Raw genomic sequence first — 20,321 nt, 5'->3', positions numbered from 1 at the left:
AGACCTTGAGCTTAGAAAAAGCCACCCATTGACTGGGAAGAGGAGAACTCTACAGAAAAACCCAGGCTGGCGAGACACCACCTGCCTGGTATGAGACCTGGCGATCTACCCTGACCGGCCAAGGACCAGAACGTCGTCCAGGGCAGAATACAATTCGTAACCCCCGACGACGCAGAGGCCCCAGCACAGTCTCCACGCACTTGGTGAAGATGCGGGGAGCCAGAGAGTAGCCGAACAGCAGCCTCTGGTACCCGTACGCTAAGCCCTGCAAAGGAAGCGTAGGTAAGCCCTAGGATGGAAGATCGGGATGCGAATACGCATCCTACAGGTCTATGGAGGTGAACCAGGCCCCCACCTGATGGCGTCTAACAGGTGGGAGACGGTCAACATTCTGAACCTTCCATGGGACAGGTCCAGTATGGGTCTGACACCCCCCCCCCCCCCGTTTTCTCAGGCACCAGAGAATACCGGGAGGAAACGCCACGCATCACGTCCTCCTTTGGGACCACGACAATCGCTTGCTTCGCCAACAGAGATTGGATCTTGTCGGCCAGAGCTGTCACTGCTGTTGACCTTGACAATAGGGTCTGTACAAAACCTGAAAACGGAGGGTGGGGTTGTGCAAACTGCAACACAAGTCCCCGCCTCAGCATTCTCTCCATCCACCTCGACATATGGCACTGCTGTAGCCATATGTGATGATAATCCCAAGTGCACCCGCCGCCACTTGCCGCTGGTCCGCCAGGAATCGTAGATAGGCGGCCCGGTCCCACCCGCTGTGTGTTGCCAACCCTGGACTCGCCAACCGCACGAGCAGGGCGTCTCGTGGAGCTGGGATATCGCACCCTGACACTACCAACGAGGCAATCGCACCCAAGGGGGGACCCCGACAGAAAGGGCCGGTTTGATACTGGGGAAGCTGACATCACACTGGGTGACAAAAGCTCCCCCACTGAACACCTCCCCGGAATGGATTGCTGAGGAACTGTTCTACAGCTGGACATGCAAGGCGTGAGGTCCCCACACTGCCCGATAGGGTGGGTTCCTACACACCGTAGCCCTGCAGTGATATTACTACCACCCAAATCACGCGCGCCTGACTGACCACCGCCGGTCTTCCGGCCGTGGGAAGCACTAACGTGATACCCGGCCTGGCGCGGGCGGGGCTGGGGGAACTCGCGCTGCGACCCCCTGGGCCTCGAGTTCCCCCGCTGACAACCTTTGTCGTTGACAGACACAACACCAGGCTCACCAAACACAGACGCAGAACGTCCCAATGAGAAGCGAAAAACGTGGGGCCGCTCGTGCTTCACTGAAGGCACGCGGCCCGCAGCCAAAGGGAACAAATCAGAGCCCGTATCCCGCTGGTGTTGGGGGGGGGGGGGGGGGGGAGTGACCGGAGAGCGAGCTAGACACAGCTAGATGGCAATGGTTTTTTAGGGCGTGCTCTAGGGGTGGACGGTATGGTCTAAAATTTATATCACGGTATAATCTGAAGCATAGACGGTAACGGTATATATCAATATATCACGGTATCATCGTTTTTGATAAATTTTTTTTTTTTTTTTTATATAATTTTTTTTTTTTTTTTTATAAAATATATATATTATATAATTAGACTTGTACTTGTATTATCTGCGAGACATCGCCACCACGCAACAAGCTCCACTGTCTGTGTGTACTCTAGTAGCCTCCAGCTACGGCCAGGATTCTCCAGAGCTGCATCTGGACCTATACTCGAGTAGCCTCGAGCAGAGCTACGGCCAGGATTCTCCGGCGCTGCACCTGGACCCTATTGGCATAACGTTACTTGACTGTGCTCAGCAAGCCCTCAGCTCGAATACGCATCGAATCAGTGTTATAAGACATTGATATCAGGAGCTATCTGTAGCTACTGCTAGCCGGATATATAACGTTAATACAACGCCTCAGTGAATTATTTAGTTCAATGGGACATTTCGTTTTGAACGGTGAACTAACTTGCGTTAACGTGAGCTAACGGCTAACGGAGCTATCATACACGTCTACTCTCTACTAGACTTGATGGAGCGTTTGTTGATGTCAGGAGCTATCGGTAGCTGGCCGACTAGATACCGTTCGGTTAGACAATGCCTCATCATGTATTAAACTAAAAGTGAATAGTTGACTGGGTCATTTTGTAACGGTAGCTAAGCTAACGTTAGCTCAGGGAGACGTCCCGTCCCACTAGACTACTAGTAGACCCGTGTTTACATGCGTGCGGGAGGGGCTGGCACTGCGCGAAGCCTCCTAAATAACTTTTTCCAGTTCGCACATATCTATTATCTATGACTAATTCTATCTATTTTTAGGGGCAAATGCGAGTGAAATAGTCGCGCTGTGGTTACATGACGTCATTGCTATTTTAGAGCTGCACTACCGGTTACACGGTATAGGCAAAATCCATACCGTAGAGCAAATTCATACCGTTTATACCGTATACCGTTTATACCGTCCACCCCTAGCGTGCTCATCTAATGTAGCCGATCCCTCGGCCGCCAAGGCTGTCGGCCTTGTGATCACCTGTTGTCTTTGTGTCCAGGGTACCTCAGGCGGGGGAAACATGGCCGCTGGCTGCGCGGTGTGAGGCGGTGTGGCGCCTAGGTCAAATACCGCCCGCGCATACATCTGTTGTTAAAAAAAATTCATACTTAGTTATTACAATATCGATAATTATCGATATCGAGTGTAGTGTTGTCACGATACTGGAATTTCGACTTCGATACGATACCTTGAAAAGTATCGATACTTCGATACCAAAAAAAAAAAAAAAAAAAAAATATATATATATATTTTTTTTTAAACAAATTTAGCTTTTGTTGCTGGTGATTCTCCTCAGCTTCTCTCTGGTACTATAAGAGAAGATAAATATAACACTTTTAAAACCCTTTGTTTATCTTTAGATCACACATTTAAAAATAACTGTTCATCTCACTTCAATCATTTTTATTGCAAATGCAGAACATGGTATTTTCTCAAGCAGACAGATGTAAACACTGTAATCTGTGTTGCATGTACCTGACAAACTGAACTGTTTGTATTACAGTTAGTAACAGTTTCGATTTTTATTTAAAGATAACGAGAGAGAGAGAGAGGGAGGGGCTATGCTCGGAGCATTTTAGTAACGTTAAATTATTATTATTATTTTTTTTTAAACTTTGACCATTCCGCTGGCTCTTTTTGCGTTTATCGCATTTTCTCTGGTCAAGAATGACCAACAGAAACAGGTTGAATGGGGGTAGAGATGGGGGGAAGACACTCTGAGAAAGTTACGGCTTTGTCCGGGAATCGAACTTGCTAACCCAGATCCGTGACGAGCACGGTTGTCCCCGGCGCCGAAATAGCGCTCGAGGTACGCGGTGAGCTACTGGAGCTCCCAACGTTACATTTTCAACAAGATTGCTGCTATTTAAACACTTGATGGAAACGGGGTAACGTTAACCTTATGTCGACTGTAGTATTGTATAGGGCTGTCTTAAATACTTCGAAGCTTCGAACATTAAAAAAGAAATCGAAGTTTAAAAAAAAAGAAATGTTTCAATTTTTTTTTTACTTCGCTTTGTGTGTGTGTGTGTGTGTGTGTGTGAGAACTACCCATCCCAGTTAGGACAGCCGAATCCCGTCCAATCTTTCGCCGTCGACTAAAGACTCACTTCTTCAACCATTATCTGAAATGATTAATAAAAAAAAAAGAAAAAAAAAATCTAACCGTGACTAACCTTACTGTCATGCACTTTTCCTAATAAACTAACCTACACTGTAACACGCAACACTTTGATAAACATTGTTACTCAGCTGATAGAGTTGTACCCTTCTTGCTGTCTTGTCGTACAGAACTTGTAAGTCGCTTTGGATAAAAGCGTCAGCTAAATGACTAAATGTAAATGTGTGTGTGTGTGTGTGTGTGTGTGTGTGTGTGTGTGTGTGTGTGTGTGTGTGTGTGTGTGTGTGCGCGCGCGCATGGGGCCATTGGGTGGGGCCGGGCGACAAATACACTGGAGGAAAGTAACCCAGCTCAGCACTGCCCAAATTATATCATCACTATTGCCTGTTTGAAGGATATCATCCTCAAATACATATACACCTACATGCCTTGTAGAATTCCACACATAAGAAAGAAAGATACTGGGATGAATAAACAAAATAGGAAATAAAATTTAGATAAGGTGCTACTGAGATGTTTTGGTGAGTTCTTTGTTTTTTTGTGTAAGTTGCCCTTCTTAAAAATGCATGAACATTCACTGATAATTGGTCTGTAGTGGAGTCTACAAGGTCTACATTGCCGGACCATGTAGAATCCGGACCTTGTAGACTGACATAATTCTGTGCATAGTTTAGTCTACACAGGCCATATTTCAAATAATCAAAATCTTACTTCATTCATCTTAAACATTCTTGATTTGGGGGATTGGTAGTTCCCATGAAATCTGAAGTTGTTCAAACGACAACAGCGATCCACCTTGAATTAAATCACACAGCCGAGTGAAACCTTGTTGGCTCAGTCACGAAAGGGGCTACTTAATTAATTAATCCAACCCACTTTATTTATAGATGTATGTCCCACAACATAAGATAAAAAAAAAAAAAAAAGAAAACATTTTTTTTTCTCTTCTCCTTTCCTTCGAAGCTTCGAAGCTTCGATTGCCAAAAAAAGCTTTGAAGGTCAGCCCTAGTATTGTATGACCTCGACATAACGTTTAAACGTTAACGTTACTCCGTTTCCATTCAGTAATTATAAATGGGCAGCTAAGCTAACGGAGCTAACTGCTAGCAGTAGCTAACGTTAGCTGGTAGCTGTAACGTTACAACGAATCAGCTGTTGATATTGTGCGCCATCAGTAGACAACGTATCATGTATTAAACTAGAGTTAATGGTTTAATGCTTCAGTCACAGTGACGTTGAAAGAGCAGCTGTCACGAACCTCTTTCATTTCTTTATGGAGATCCGCGCTGGCACTGCTCTAACACCGCTTGCAAATAGCATTGGGGCAGCTTTAGCTTGTCCTTCGTTGTTTACTTCAAACCCGAAGTACCTCCAAACAGCACTTCTGCTGTTTTCTTTATCCACAAGCACAAGTTGCGGAGGCTCTGCATTTGCCATCTTCTTCAGCTAAAATGTTTGTTTACAAATACAAACTGAAGATGGCTCTGTGAGGGGGAGGGCTGGACTCGGAGCAGGCGGAGGGGCAAGCGTGCTCTGAACAGCGCATCAACAACTTGCTGTAGAACACTCGCCAGCTGGTACCGATACTGCAGAAAGTATCGGTATTTCGGGAAATGAGTATCGAAGCCGTTTTAAATATTCAGTATCAGTATGTATCGATACTTCGATATTTTTGACAACACTAATCGAGTGATATGATATTGTTATCGATATCGTTATCGCGATATCATTTTTGGCCATATCGCCCAGCCCTAGGAAAAGGTATACATTGGGGGCGAGTCCGGGATATGAAAATAAATCCTGATTTCATCTGTGATTTGTAAACTGTATGGAAACGTGAAGTTAGCTCATGCTACTGGAAAACGGATTCACGAGGCAATTAAATTAACCGAGTAAAAAATGATGACGCACCTTTTTTTTACCGCGGATGTCGCGGTTGTCTGTTCTCCATCCACGGGTGCCTTGACACACCGCAGGATTGTGGTTATGCGGTTACCGCGACAGCCCTACTCCCACTACCTACAAATTACAAATATGTAGCAGCCATCTACCTATCTAGCATCTACCATTGTGTCGACGTGGTACGTGGTAAAAGGCCAACACGGCATGTAGATGGTGCCAGTTGTCTGTGTTAGCAGCCCACATCGCCTACAGATCGCTTAGTCGAGCATCTCGCAAGTTGTTTTCAAGCAGATTTCACCAAGGAGGTAAGTCGACCTAAATTACTGCTGTTTTATCAAGCAAACTAGTTTGACAATTACACTTAATTGTGATTTAATCTATAACTAGCTAGCTATTTGTTACTTGTTTTTGGTTTTAAAACAAAAATATAATAAAGGAAAGCTAAACAGCGTTATTTAGCAAGCTAATATTAATGTAACCTAGCACAACAATTCAGTCAGAGAGAGTAACCTTTAACACTTTGAGTGCCAGCCACGAGAAATCTCGTTAGTTCATGCCATGCGTTGAGTGCCAAGAACGAGAAATCTCGTTATTTAATCGTTATTTTTTTTATTATCGATTTCCATTCATTTTTCATCAATCTAGCCTCACGCTACCATTGGGGATTTATCTGAGCTCGAACAGGGAAAATACCGCCCCCTATCGTCTTTCCGGATGGTATTGCACCCATTGGATTGGACTGAATGAAATGGATGGGAAAAAAGAGTCCGGAATCCACATTTTACTTGTCAGGCATGTAACCGGAGACGATCCCATTCATTGCCGAGCCACAGAACAGCGTGGAATATGTGTTTCCAGTACCCAGCGTTGGATCAATAAACGCGATCGATATTTGGAATGGCGATCAGGAATTGGAATAACCTTTTTGGAGAACATCTGATCTGAGGTAAGGAATCTATTTGACCAGTCTTGGGATAATCAGAGTTTTCTTCACCTATATCTCAGCGTGTCCCATATGTGTGTGTGTGCGTGTGAGTGTGTGTGTGCTGATCAGGAAATAAGATAATCGATTTTTCGTAAGTACACATATACTATCGATAATCTAGCGTTTCGCGAAAGTGTTCACCCTCCCATTGACTACAGCGCCGGCACTCAAGTGCTAAATCGTGCGCCCCCTGCTGGCACTCAAAGTGTTAACGTAGACTTTGGGATTGTTCATGTTCATTTGTTGATAACTCCAGTTTAACGTTATGTTTTGTGGTCAACGTCTATTTAACAAGCTGCTAGCTTAACATTACTGTTACATTAGCCTATGATTCCTCTTTCGTTAGCGTTGTCTGGTATTGTAGAGTAAACCTGTGTTTGCGTGTGTGTGTGTGTAATTGTGTATATGCACACATATTTAAAGGAACATGCCAACATTATGGGAAATGCGCTTACCATCGGCATCTTCTCTAAAGTCAGATAAGAAGATATATACCAATTTTCTCACTGTGTTCTGTTCTGTAGGCTACTCTTATCAACAACCTTTTGTTGTTGTAGGACAGACACATGACACAATGACAGGACCTTACATACAGTGCATAGGGGCAGCATCACAAACAAGACACGAGACAGTATGTTGCCCATGTTTGAACAGGTATTTTCCTATACCCCTCTCGATGCCACGGCTCCCTCTACTCTCTGGCCCAGGTCTTGGAAAGCTTCTAGTTTCCTCACGCACTGTGTGGAGCAGGCCAGGGATGAGGCAGGATACCTGGGCCCCCTACTGGGGAGCCCCATCTGCCACACGTCACCACGCAACAATCAATACCTGTGTGTTGATGCAGTAGCTGATGGATATTAGCTTTTGCTACCCTTGCTGATCTTAAAGGAACACATTGGGAAATACATGTGCCATCTTTCTCGAGCAGTGAGCAATTTTACGTAGGAACTATTGATGAAATCGCTGTCACTTTGTATGGTAATTCAGTTATGTACGGCTCTGTGACTCGTTCAAACAGTTTTAGTTGTTTTGGTTGTATGACCTCTGGAAATAAAATTACACTGACTTTATCCTTCTAAATGTGATGTGATTTTATTAGTGCTGTCAATCAATTAAAATATTTATTAGCGATTAATCGCATGATTGTCCCTAGTTGACTGTGATTAATCGCATATTAATCACACATTTTTTATCTGTTAAAATTTATCTTAAATGAATATTTTGTGTTAAGTCTGAACATGGGAGTGGACAGATATGCATGCTTTATGCAAATGTATGTTTATTCAATAAAATAAATTACCAAAATGAGAGATAGAGAGAGGGGAGGCACACACAGGGAGAGAGAGGGGGGAAATATAGAGAATAGATACATACAGGTGTACACATATATATATATATATATATATATATATATATATATATATATATATATTAGTGCTGTCAGTAGGGATGGGTACCGAATTCGGTTCTTTTGAGGTACCGAACCGAAACACGTCTGTACTACCGAGTATCGATTCAAGTGAGATAAAAAAAAAAAAAAAACGTTTTAACTTTTTTTTAACTTTTTTTAACTTTTTTTTTAATCTTTTTTCTTTTCATGTTAACGTTCACACGCACAATATATGCTTACCTAGGATTTGACTTGATTCAACAACAAAGCAGTTGGGGCAATGGCAAGCCGAAAACGGTCGAAATTGTAGTTATTTGAAGTTAGGATTTTTTTTCCACAACTGAGGTAGGTAAATAAAAAAACTTTAGACTAAAGTACCGAAAAAAGGTACCGTTGGGTACCGGTATCGATTCACAGGTACCGGTACCGGTACCGTATCGGTTCAAATGTGAAAGGTACCCATCCCTAGCTGTCAGGTGATTAAAAAAATTCATCAAATTAATTACAGGATTTGTAATTAATTAATCTAATTAATCATATTTTAATCGCATAACCATTTTATGCCTGATATTCTATATTCTATAATCATATTTCAAATTGCATGTGTCCGGATTGTATTATATAATTGTCATAATAGAACATTCTAGAACATTTGTGATGTCACAGTGTGATGTCATGGTCGAACATACTAGAACATTTATGATGATGTCATAGCCGAACAGTCTAGAACATTGAACATTCTAGAACATTTGTGGTGATCATAGCCGAACATTCTAGAACATTGAACATTCTAGAACATTTGTGGTGATGTCATGACCGAACCTTCTAGAACATTTGTTTATCTATATATTCAGCAATTCTCTCAGCCAGGTCAGTGTGCATCTTGAAACCGTGCTGAGTGGTACTGAACAGATAGACTATACAACATAGATTTTCGGCTTTCCAGTGTGGAGGAATTTTCATGTGTCGAGTCGGCAGTGATTTTGGAGACTGGGAAAATACAGTTTTCTTACCTTGTAGTAGTGACGTGAATATTTAGGTAAATTGATTCAGGACCACTTCTGTAAAGAAAGACTTCGCTGTGGAAGAGAAATAAACCATTTGGATATCTTTGTTTTACACTGGAGCGGCTGTGGACATTATTTTTCTTTATCAACGAACGTACTACTCACGAGTAAGTAATTTTAACCAGTAGAGTGGAACGTCGGCCCTCATAGTACTGTATCTACAAAACCTTCTGTTTAATCATCTTCCATTGATTAATTTGCTTAGATTTTTCAGGTCTGGTCAATTTGAGCATGGTGTTATTCAGTCATAGATAAAATTTTTTTTATTGATATTCTCATTTGGTCCATTACAATTTACTCAAGCCTAGTAACAGACACAGTATTTCTGACACTGGGAATACATAACCCCTCCCCTAACACGATATAAAAACGAAGCTCAAAAGTGTAGCATAGTAAAGCTAATGCTAACCCATTCATGTACAGTATGTGAATGGAAAATGCTAAAATAATTTGCGGCATGGGAGGTATAGTTAAATAAAAAACAAGTTTTGGGTGGTCTAACCTAGTTTGTTAGTTAGTCGATTAGTCAAGCTTCAAACTAAATAGGGTCCATTTAATAGATTTGGTAGTTTATAGCAAACGTCTTAGTTATTGAACGGAAAAATAAAATGGCACTTGATCTGAAAGGGAGTTGTCAATCAAGCGTGATCTGACGACGCCCCCACAATCCTGAGACATGGTCTGAGCAGCCAAATTAGTTGTTTGTGAGCTGGGTTTTATAATAGTTAAAAATCCTAATCATTCAAATTGGCTGGGTGGTTAATAACACATTTTTCTGTGGTGCGACAATCTTAGAACAGGTTGACTGGTGGCCTACCCTAACATGGCCTCTCCTGCGCGACCTTTGACTTCGCCTGTGTACTTTAGCTGTGCACTCACAGAAAGGTGAGGGATGTGTGTGTGTGTGTGGGTGGGTGGGTGGGTGGGTGGGTGGGAGGGAGGGAGGGAAGGTAGGAGGAAGAAAGGTGAGCTTTGGTTTGTTCGAACAGAGGTTGAAAGTCACAAGATAGGTACAACCTGGGGAAAAACAAGAGCGCTTAGGACACACCCTGGACCCCTCTGTCACAAGGGGCTGGTCAGTCACCACAACAAGACGGTGGATACACACACTGCTTCACACAAGCCCCCCCCACACACACACACCCCTCGGCAGAGAGCAGCAGCCGATTTCATGTCATAACGAGCGCTGTTAAAATGTTGTGCGTATCTGTCAGGTCCGCGTTGCAGTGTTGTTGATTCAAACTGCCACGTCCGTGTTGCGGTGATGGCGACTGTTTGGTGTTGCCCGCGTCGAATGCAAGGTTAACTCACGGCACCGGCTCGGCGCTGCCTGTGTAAATCACGAGGTTAGAGGAGATGGCTTCAGGAGCTTCACTGATGTGGCTAAACAATCTCAAGTGTTTTCTCATCAACATTTTGACTCTCCATGGTCGGGTTAGCAGAGGCCTGCGCAGACCATCTGCCAACCATTTCCCCCCCACAAATATTTGCTGCTCTGTCTCCAGCGATGTTGCACACTGACTGACTCATTCTGCCCACATCTTTTGTGTCTGATTTAGATTTTGACTTAACTTATCCACGGTGAAATTGAGGAAAAGTGGTGAGTAAAAGAAAAGCAGAGAGATAAGAAATGTCTAGATGAAGTTGAAAACCATTAACCCTGAACTATTCAGGTATATTTGAGTCCTTCCCTTATTTGTGGAACATTTATCAAATAAAAAGTAGTCCACTTTGAAAAAAGACTACCATGTGTAGACCTACTTTGAAATAAAACACAGAAGAGGAGAAAAAACACTGGCATCTGTAGACCTACTTTGAAGTAAAACCCTGGACTATGCAGGTATATTTGAGTCTTTCCCTTATTTGTGGAACATTTATAAAATAAAAAGTAGTCCATTTTGAAAAAATACTACCATGTGTAGACCTACTTTGAAATAAAACCCTGAACTATGCAGCTCTATTTGAGTCCTTCCCTTATTTGTGGAAAATCTATAAAATAAAAAGTACATTTTTTGTTCGCAAATTTCTCACCACATATCAGGCATACAGGTAAGCCTGTATCGTTAGTCGTGAAAGCAAATTAATCTGTCCACGCTGAATTAAACCCTCTATTTTCCTCAGACTTTCCTTTTTTTGGATTTATCCATGGTTAGCTTACTGGGGGGTCGGAAACTCAAGATTAGCCACTTGCAGACGGCAGGGAAAGACGCGGGGTGTGACGTACTGTATATTTTAGTTGACTAAATATTTTAGTTGATGAAATATTTAATTTAAATTTTTTTTTAACTTCATTTTTTTTAGCGTTTATCACTTTTCTGGTCAAGCATGACCGACAGTTGTAGGGTGAAACGGGAGAGAGAGCAGGGGAAGACATTCGGCAAATGACGGCGAGTCCGGGAATCGAACTCGGAGTCAACCAGATCCGTGACGCAGCACGGTATTCTGCGACGCAGTGCGGTACATGGTGTGCTACTGGAGCACCCTGATGAAATTTTTTTTCATTTCAGTGTCACAGTATGACATCGATCTCCAAAATAAGAGATACAAAAAAAGTAAAAAAATTAAAATAATACTTAATTTTTTTTAGCCAGGGAGCCGTAGCTGATTGGCTAAAGAGCCGCAGGTTGCCGACCCCTGTTCTAGGTCCTCATAGGATCACGGCCAAAATATCACACCATTTCTATTAGTTGTGATGGTAATGGTAATAGATGGTAATGATATTTGACGGTATAGATTTCCAGTACAAATTACATCAAAATTATGTCATTATCTTGTAATACAATTGAACCCTTTTCACCGAAGAACCATATAAGTCAGTTTTAAAATGTTTTGCAGTTGTGAAGTTAATCTAAATCACTTGGAGTGTGAATGTGATGTATCACCAACCTCTACAGTCTTTAACTGTGAGTGAACACAACACTCTAGTTTACCATCTTTAGATAATACAGTACTCAACCTAGGGCTGGGCGATATGACCAAAAACGTTATCGCGATAAAATTATAAAATTATTTTCATATAATTCGATATTGATAATTATCGTCGATATAATGTCTGTCAATTTAATTAACTTCTTATGCTGCTGCGAATGTCTCGAGTCGAGTTGATGTCGTCATCAGTCCACGCACGTTAGCAGTTAGCCGACAAGCGGAGTATCTCATGACAATGTAATAAATATGACACTAAAATACTCTCTTCCGCCACAATATATTGAAACGACGTCCACTGTATACCCCACACTACTATAAACGTGGCCTCAGAATTCACGCCACACACATACTCGGCACGTAAATATATAAAACAGCGCCGTGCAAGCTAGTTATCCTAGCCAGCCTGTTGTTTCTAAGCGGAGTATCTCATGACAATGTGCCAAATTCGACACTAAAATACTCTCTTCCGCCACAATATATTGAAACAACGTCCACTGTATACCCCACACTACTATAAACGTGGCCTCAGAATTCACGCCACACACATACTCGGCACGTAAATATATAAAACAGCGCCGTGCAAGCTAATTAGCCTAGCAAGCCTTGTTGTTGAGTGAGTCCTACCTCTGGGTCTCCTTCCGGGTCTCCTTCCTCTATCGGCCATCTCCTTCACTGATTGGTTGTTAGTGCGTGTGCTCATATCCAAGCTTGGAAAATCGATATATCGAAACTTTGCGACCACGTTTCATGTTTATTTCGAGGAAATAATTTATCGCGATAGTTATCGTTATCGTTTTATCGCCCAGCCCTAACTCAACCTCTACAGTCTTTAACTGTGAGTGAACACAACACTCTAGTTTACCATCTTTAGATAATACAGTACTCAACCTCTACAGTCTTTAACTGTGAGTGAACACAACACTCTAGTTTACCATCTTTAGATAATACAGTACTCAACCTCTACTGTCTTTAACACATTCAGCGCCGACCCCGAGTATAGTCGGGTTGCTTATTGCTTATTGACAGCGGAAGAGTGCGCCCGAGTGCTTCCGCGTTTTCCCTGATTGGCTGCGACACGCCCCGCGGCAGGCGCGGCAGCCGCAGAGGGGAGCTCTGCCGCGGAGCGGAGCGGCAGAGCTTGCGGCATTATGTAGCCGTAATCGCTGATTATTTTCATTCGAAGCTTAGCTCACCTGGCAGCGCTGCGGTCCTGTGGTCCTGCGGTCCGTTGGTTACAAGTTCGAATCCCTTCAATTTTTTTTTGTTTTTTTTTTGTTTGTTTTTTTAAACGTGTATTCTTTCGCCGGTTAAGGTTAGGCATGGTTAAGGTTAAGGTTAGGCATTGTTTCGGAGTTGGTTAAGGTTAGAAGGGTTAAGTTTAGGCACTGTTAAGGAGCTGGTTATGGTTAGAGTTTGTGTTAGAGAATGGCAATATTCTTTCTATGGTTAAGGTTAAGGTTAGGCATGGTTAAGGTTAAGGTTAGGCATTGTTTCGGAGTTGGTTAAGGTTAGAAGGGTTAAGTTTAGGCGCTGTTAAGGAGCTGGTTAAGGTTAGAGTTTGTCTTAGAGAATGGCAATAGACAGCCTATTTCCGCACTGCCGCTCTCTCGCGCTGCCGCGGTCACATGGTCACATTGTCACATTCTTGCACTCTTCCGCTGTCAATAAGCTACACGCAGTCGGGTTAACTCGCCGACGCTTGAGTGCCAATCACGAGTATAGTCAGGTTTTAATCGTTATTTCTTTTATTAGCGATATCCATTCATTTTCATCCATCCTTGATGAAGGCAGCGTGACCTCCCACACGTTACACTTCACCAATGAGAGTCCTCGCTGCCAGGTGAAAAAAGAGTCACTGGCTGTCGCCGTGCGTGTCGGAGGAAGCGTGCGGATGACTTCAGGGTTCCCTTGTACCGACCAGTAGGAGAACATGCGCACAACAAATAGGTAGGGGAAGGGGGGAATTGGCACAACGACAAAAAATTGGGACGGGGAAGAAACAGAAAAAATCGGAGAAAGAGAGGATACATTTTTTTTTTAAATTGCCGTTGCAGATCAAATATGAACTAAGATCCAGCACTCACGTGTCCTATTTATGCACATAAAACATTTAAAAAAAAATCCCCACTATATTTTAGTGAACCATTGGGTGATTGATTGATTGATTGATTGAAAACTTTATTAACAAATTGCAGAATGGGTACAGTACAGTACAGCTCAATACATACAATTGTTAAGGGGATGCAGACCAGAGAAAGACTTTCGTCTTGTTTACATCAGGGTCCCCCATTTTCAATTCATCATAACATATATGACATACAGATAGACAGTACTGCTACATCTATACATTTACGACATACCTGATTTGCAAATACAGTACTGTTTGTGATACGAAAAGAGTCCAGAAAAGAGAGTATATACATTTGACATAGAAACTGTACATTGGAGGAGGTTGGGTAGGTGTGGGGGGGGGGGGGGGGGGACGACGACGACGACGACTGTACATTGGAGGTGGTTGGGGGGGGGGGGTTGGGTAGGAGGGGTGGGTGGAGGACACTGTACAACTGAACAAAACTGTACATTGGAATATTGACAAGACCATACTTGGTAATTTACTGTACATTGGGGGGGGGGGTTGTGTTAGGACATTTACACATTTCGTATTGCAGTCTCCCGTAGGTGTTCTTTGAGAGTGTTTTTGAAAGTGGGTAGTGATTGACATTCCTTTACAGCTTTGGGTAGGGCGTTCCACATTGATGTGGCATAATTGCGAAACGTGTTTAGTCCCTTGTTTGAGCCGAATCTGGGTTTAACATGATTTGTGGAGCTCCCTCTGGTGTTGTGATTGTGGTATTCACTGACCTTTGGGAAGTATTTTGACATGTACATGGGTACCTTGGTCGTGTAGTGTATCTTGTAGACCAGGCCCATTGCAAGTTGCTGGTGGAAAACTATTTTACAAGGAAGCTGCCACTTTGCACACGTGTGCTTTTGCACACGCATGTTTCTCCACACACACACACACCCAGGTCAAGGACCACTCATATGCAGTGAGCGTATAAATACATCACAATGTTCCGGAAGTCCAAATGGCTTGTTTAAAGGCACCGTTTTTGAATATGGGTTCTGTGCAAAATCTGACCGGGTTGTTGTTAGTAGGCCCATCAGAGACCCAAATGTATGTGCACAAGCACTGAGTTGTTCATAATATGTGCCCCTTTAAAGGCCCAATCAGTGATACATATGTGAATGGGTAGAAATAAGAATGGATGGATGTTGTGTCATTCGAGTTTATTGACTGAGGATTTAAGCTCTTGCTTAACACTAGACAAATTAACAAGCACCATCTACAGATCAAACTGGTTGATAATGCACATTGATATAATAGGAGACGGGGGTGTTAATGGCTTTTGCAAAAATGCATTTTCTATCTTTTGTTTTGATCATGTTTTTATTATAATGGAATAAATTAACAAGGCTACCACTTGGTCCACTGTTGAGTGTCTGTTGTTAACATTGGTAAACATTTGTTTTTGCATTTCCAAAAAACAACAACATTTCAGGCCTTGGCAAGACTGGCATTCTTAATCAGAGGCGAGTGATCGAGCGTTCTGTCAAAACTGCTTAAATTATTCAACCAGGCCCTCACCTTCTTGCCTAGTATGATTTGTGACTTTGTTGCAATTGCAATCGTTTTTGTCACCCTCCTCTCTCTCTCTCTCTCTCTCTCTCTCTCTCTCTCTCTCTCTCTCTCTATGCCTTCCTTCCATCTCCTCCCATCCCTCTGTCCTTCTCTCACTCTGCGGTGGCCTGGAAGACGAGGAGGAGAAAGAGGCTTTGTAAGAAGGACAGTGATTGTTTGTTTATAAGGATGCTTGCCTTGCGGTGACACGTCCCCCTCCTCACGGGGCTTTTAAGTGAAATAGATACTCAGTGCACTATGTAATCAAATGTAGCCTAACGCAGATCCAGCAGTTTGGACTGGAACAAGCCTTTTTTCTCTCTCCCTTTTTCCACGTGACTCATATGGCTTCAGATCCTTTGCCCCGAGGACAAAGACATAGGAGCAGAAGGACTGGCGGACGAGTGGACACGCACACAGCGTATTTTGAATGGAAAATGTTGATGCAAATTTAGCAACTTCTCACCTCTGTTAGCTGCTTCAATACTAACCTCTGTGATAGTTGGTTCAATACTAACCTCTGTTATAGTTGGTTCAGTACTAACCTCTGTTATAGTTGGTTCAGTACTAACCTCTGTTATAGTTGGTTCAATACTATCCTCTGTTATAGTTGGTTCAATACTATCCTCTGTTATAGCTGCTTCAATGCTAACCTCTGATCGCTGCTTCAATGCTAACCTCTGTGATCGCTGCTTCAATACTAACCTCTGATCACTGGTTCAATACTAACCTCTGATCTAGGGCTGCACGATTCTTGCTCAAATGTGGATCACGATTTTCTCTCTTAAGAATTGAGATCACGATTCTCTCACACGATTCATATTTGTTGTCATCATTTAAAAAAGGTTAAGTAAAAAGTAAAAAACAGTAAATAAAAAAAATGTAAATCGTCATAATTTAGAAATGAGATAGCATAGGTATATGAATCGAGATCGTGATTTTTTATTATCATGCAGTCCTACTCTGATCGCTGGTTCAATACTAACCTAGAGCTGCCGCGGTATTGATGTTTTCCTTACCGCACAAATTTGCGAAATATTTCCTACCGCCGCGGTTATTACTGCACACACAAAAAACAATTATAATTTGAATGAATTTTTTTTTTTGTAGTAGTAGTAGTCTACTCTTTATAGCATATAGCCTGCCTCTAGTCTAAATGTCTATCTTTAGAGGATGACTTTGCAGCATGAATATTGTTTGGGATTCGGCAAGCACGCATTCGTTATTGAAAGTGAAACACGGATTCGAAGTCTCCCCTCTGGTCGTGCGCCGTTCACTCGGTGTCGCGGGCAGGGGTGGTAGCGCCCGGCGGTTACCCCCCCGACCCTTTCTTCTTCTTCTTCTTATTATTATAAAGTTACTACTTATGATTAACAAAGGCATTTGTTTTGTGGCATTAACGTTATATAGTTACACGTTCAATAACATCAGCGTATTTACCGGACCATAGCAAGGCAAGCATTACTCAATTCATATCTCAGTTCCTTTCTTTGCTCAGAGCGTGCTGAGTTGTACCCATTCTGCGGTCTGTTAATAAAGTTTTCAATCAGACAAGTGTATAGAACGAAGGGCTTTTATTATAACATTCATTGCAGTAAAATCATTATGCCTCGTTTAGTACTCCTGAGGAGCGATGGTAATCCACTCCGGCGGGGAGCTAACGTTATTAGCCGTGTTGTGAGCTCTGATCAATGGCTGACATTCAGGACGTAAAAAACGAATACGCGCTTGCCGATTGGTGGTAACGCACTGCAGGACGCTCCAACGTGTGACGCGTCTCTCTTCTGACCAATCAGTGGTCTGCAGTGTTTCACGTGACTTTTCTGGTACCCAATAGGGTCGCTTGGAACCTCGACAGAGGAGTAGGGTATATCTGCAGAGCCGCAAGCCCAACGAGAGCAGGGTACTTTATTATTATTATAAAAAACAGCAGTGATGCGGTATTCTGTGGTGATAGCTGGTTCAATACTAACCTCTGTGATGGTTCAATACTAACCTCTGTGTTCACTGGTTCAATACTAACCTCTGTGATCGCTGCTTCAATACTAACCTCTGATCGCTGCTTCAATACTAACCTCTGATCACTGGTTCAATACTATCCTCTGATCGCTGCTTCAATAGTACCCTTTGTGAACACTGTTAAAATAACTATTCTATTTGCTATTGTTAAAAACAGGCTACATGGACAGGACATTTAGAATTTCAGGCTGGAATTGCAACCCTTTTTCCAATATGACGTTGAGGAGTAGTAGCAGTTAGCACATCGCTAATAATAACACTTGCTAGCTTAAACTTGCTTCTGTGAGAGATTTGTGACAGTGAATGAGAGGACAAACGTTTAGGACTACCACATAGGCCTGTTTCTGCTCCTGGGTCTAGGGCCTCATATTTCCCTTTTTGCGGAAATCACAGACCAATTCATGGAATCTAGCTTTAAAAATGTGATTCAGACATAAATACAGAATACCATGGCATTTTTAGCTTTTGGGGAGACGTCTAGAAATATTATGACATGTTTTTCTTTGTGAGTAATTGAGTAGTCCTCTACCTCAGACGAAGAACCATATAAGTCTGTTTTAAGTTTTCAGAGGAACTATGTTTTCAAACTGTATTATCTAAAGTTCACTCATAGTTTAAGACAGTCAAGGTTGAGTACTTTATTATCTATAGATGGTAAGTTAGAGTGTTGTCTTCATTCATAGTTAAAGATAGTAGAGGTTGAGTAGTTTATTATCTAAAGATGGTAAGTTACAGTGTTGTGTTCATTCATAGTTAAAGACAGTAGAGGTTGAGTAGTTTCTTGATACAGTATGACCTAAGTGATTTAGATTAACTGCACAACTGCAAATACTTGGGGCTGTCAAAAGAAAATCCTAAACTGACTTATGTGGTTCTTCAGTGCAAAGGGTTCAATTAATGACCTTGATGAGCTGAATAGAAACATAACTCTACACCAGGGCAACACGGATTGGGGCCAGTGCTGTTAGTGGGATGCTGTGTGCATTTTTGCTTGTCATTTGTACAGGGGATAGTCCGTCCATGTGCTTTCCGTGATATACAGGGAAATGTTTGCGGTGGTAGTGATGCACCGATGTGAAAATTATGGCTGATACCGATAACCGATATTAATATTGCCGTTCTGGCCGATACCTATATTTACCGATGTCGATATCTCTGTATAGAAAACACTTTTTTATGATAATCAAATAAAGATTTGATATTTATTTCCAAAACGCATTTTTTTTTTTTTTTTATAAATAAACTTTTGTAACTTATTTTCAGAAATGACTGATATTTTGAAACTATTTAAGACCATGTAAAAAGAAGAAAAAAAAATATTTTTTAAACATCTGCCCTATCTTGATATCGGACCGATACCGATACCCAAAAATGACCATATCGGATATTATATCGGCGGCCGATATATCGGGCATCACTAAAACCTGGGAATGTTTGAAACAACAGATGACCACATAGGCTGCAACTAATTTGATCTCAATGTGAAAAAGACACCTTTTAGTCACATCTTAGCAAAGAAATGGGTAACCTTTTGCAGTTTTTAATTTACACATGCTTGCTTGGTGGAAAAAATATGGCATTAGTATACATTTAAATCCAAAAAAATAAAATAAAAAATGGGGTGGATAAGAAATAACCTGAGAAAAATGAATGTTGAGGCCCTATGAATGGTAACTAAATTCTGTGCCAAAAAAAATTACAAGCATGACATTTTGTTCACATAATACATAACATAACATCATAATCTTCCTCTCATTTGTTTTGTTGTTATATTGTGAGTTTGTACCGTCTATGTTTTGTTTGTGTTTTTAGTTATTTGTTGGCCAGTATTGTTGTATAAATAAAAAACACTGTTGCTTGAAATTAGTGTAATTTTCCCTCTCTCTCTCTCTCTCTCTCTCTCTCTCTCTCTCTCTCTCTCTCTCTCTCTCTCTCTCTCTCTCTCTCTCTCTTCTTAAAATGGGTGGAATATCCCTTTAACCACTAGTTGGAATCTATTGCCTTTCAATTCTATGATTTTAAATGCCAACAGAATTTGCAATAAATAATACAGTGGTGAGATGACCCTTCTCATGCCAAAAGTATAGTTGATATTTTAATTTGTAATAAAATCCACTTCCTGTATTGATTGATGTAACCCTGCCAGGTGCAGCATGCAGCAACATGTGAGCTATACCATCCATCAAAACCTCTATAATTCCAAGTTGGAATTCTGAGAATATTCTTCTCACACTTGAATGAGTCAAATTGACCTGAGGCATGTTGACAGCACTCTCACGAATATGATTAGTGAGCGCGTGTCTTCGGGTGATGGGGTGTTACGACCTTCAGGAGCCTCGGTGTACCATGCAAGGTAGGATTCCTAGAAAAGTCAGGAGTGTGTAGCACACGTCAAACAGAACGACAACAAGGGGGCTGTGTTAAAACTGAAGATTCACTCATTACTGGAGGCTCTCACTCATCGTCTATCTCTCTCTCCCCCCCCCCTCTCTCTCTCTCTCTCTCTCTGCAGTAATGGAGTCCACGGCTGTGAGTACCTCCACTGTGGCCCCTGATGAGTTTGACAGGAATGCTCCGCGGATCTGTGGCGTTTGCGGCGACAAGGCCACCGGCTTCCATTTTAACGCCATGACCTGCGAAGGCTGCAAGGGCTTCTTCCGGTACGC

General features: G+C 42.1%; 1 protein-coding gene across 1 annotated transcript in view; it reads left to right on the top strand.

Moving 5' to 3' along the window:
* The window catches only part of LOC311230470 (vitamin D3 receptor B), a gene marked incomplete at its 3' end in the record, with an annotated part of 139,522 nt that overhangs the window by 39,781 nt on the left and 79,420 nt on the right, over positions 1-20,321 (top strand). The window contains exon 3 of the mRNA XM_084316762.1: positions 20,168-20,315. Coding sequence (XP_084172888.1) covers positions 20,170-20,315 — 146 coding nt within the window. The 5' untranslated portion in view covers positions 20,168-20,169. The remainder of the gene's footprint in view (positions 1-20,167; positions 20,316-20,321) is intronic.

The sequence above is a fragment of the Notolepis coatsorum genome (genome assembly GCF_963971535.1).
Source record: "Notolepis coatsorum genome assembly, chromosome: 6".
Lineage (NCBI taxonomy): Eukaryota > Metazoa > Chordata > Actinopteri > Aulopiformes > Paralepididae > Notolepis > Notolepis coatsorum.
This window is presented reverse-complemented; position numbering and strand designations above follow the sequence as displayed.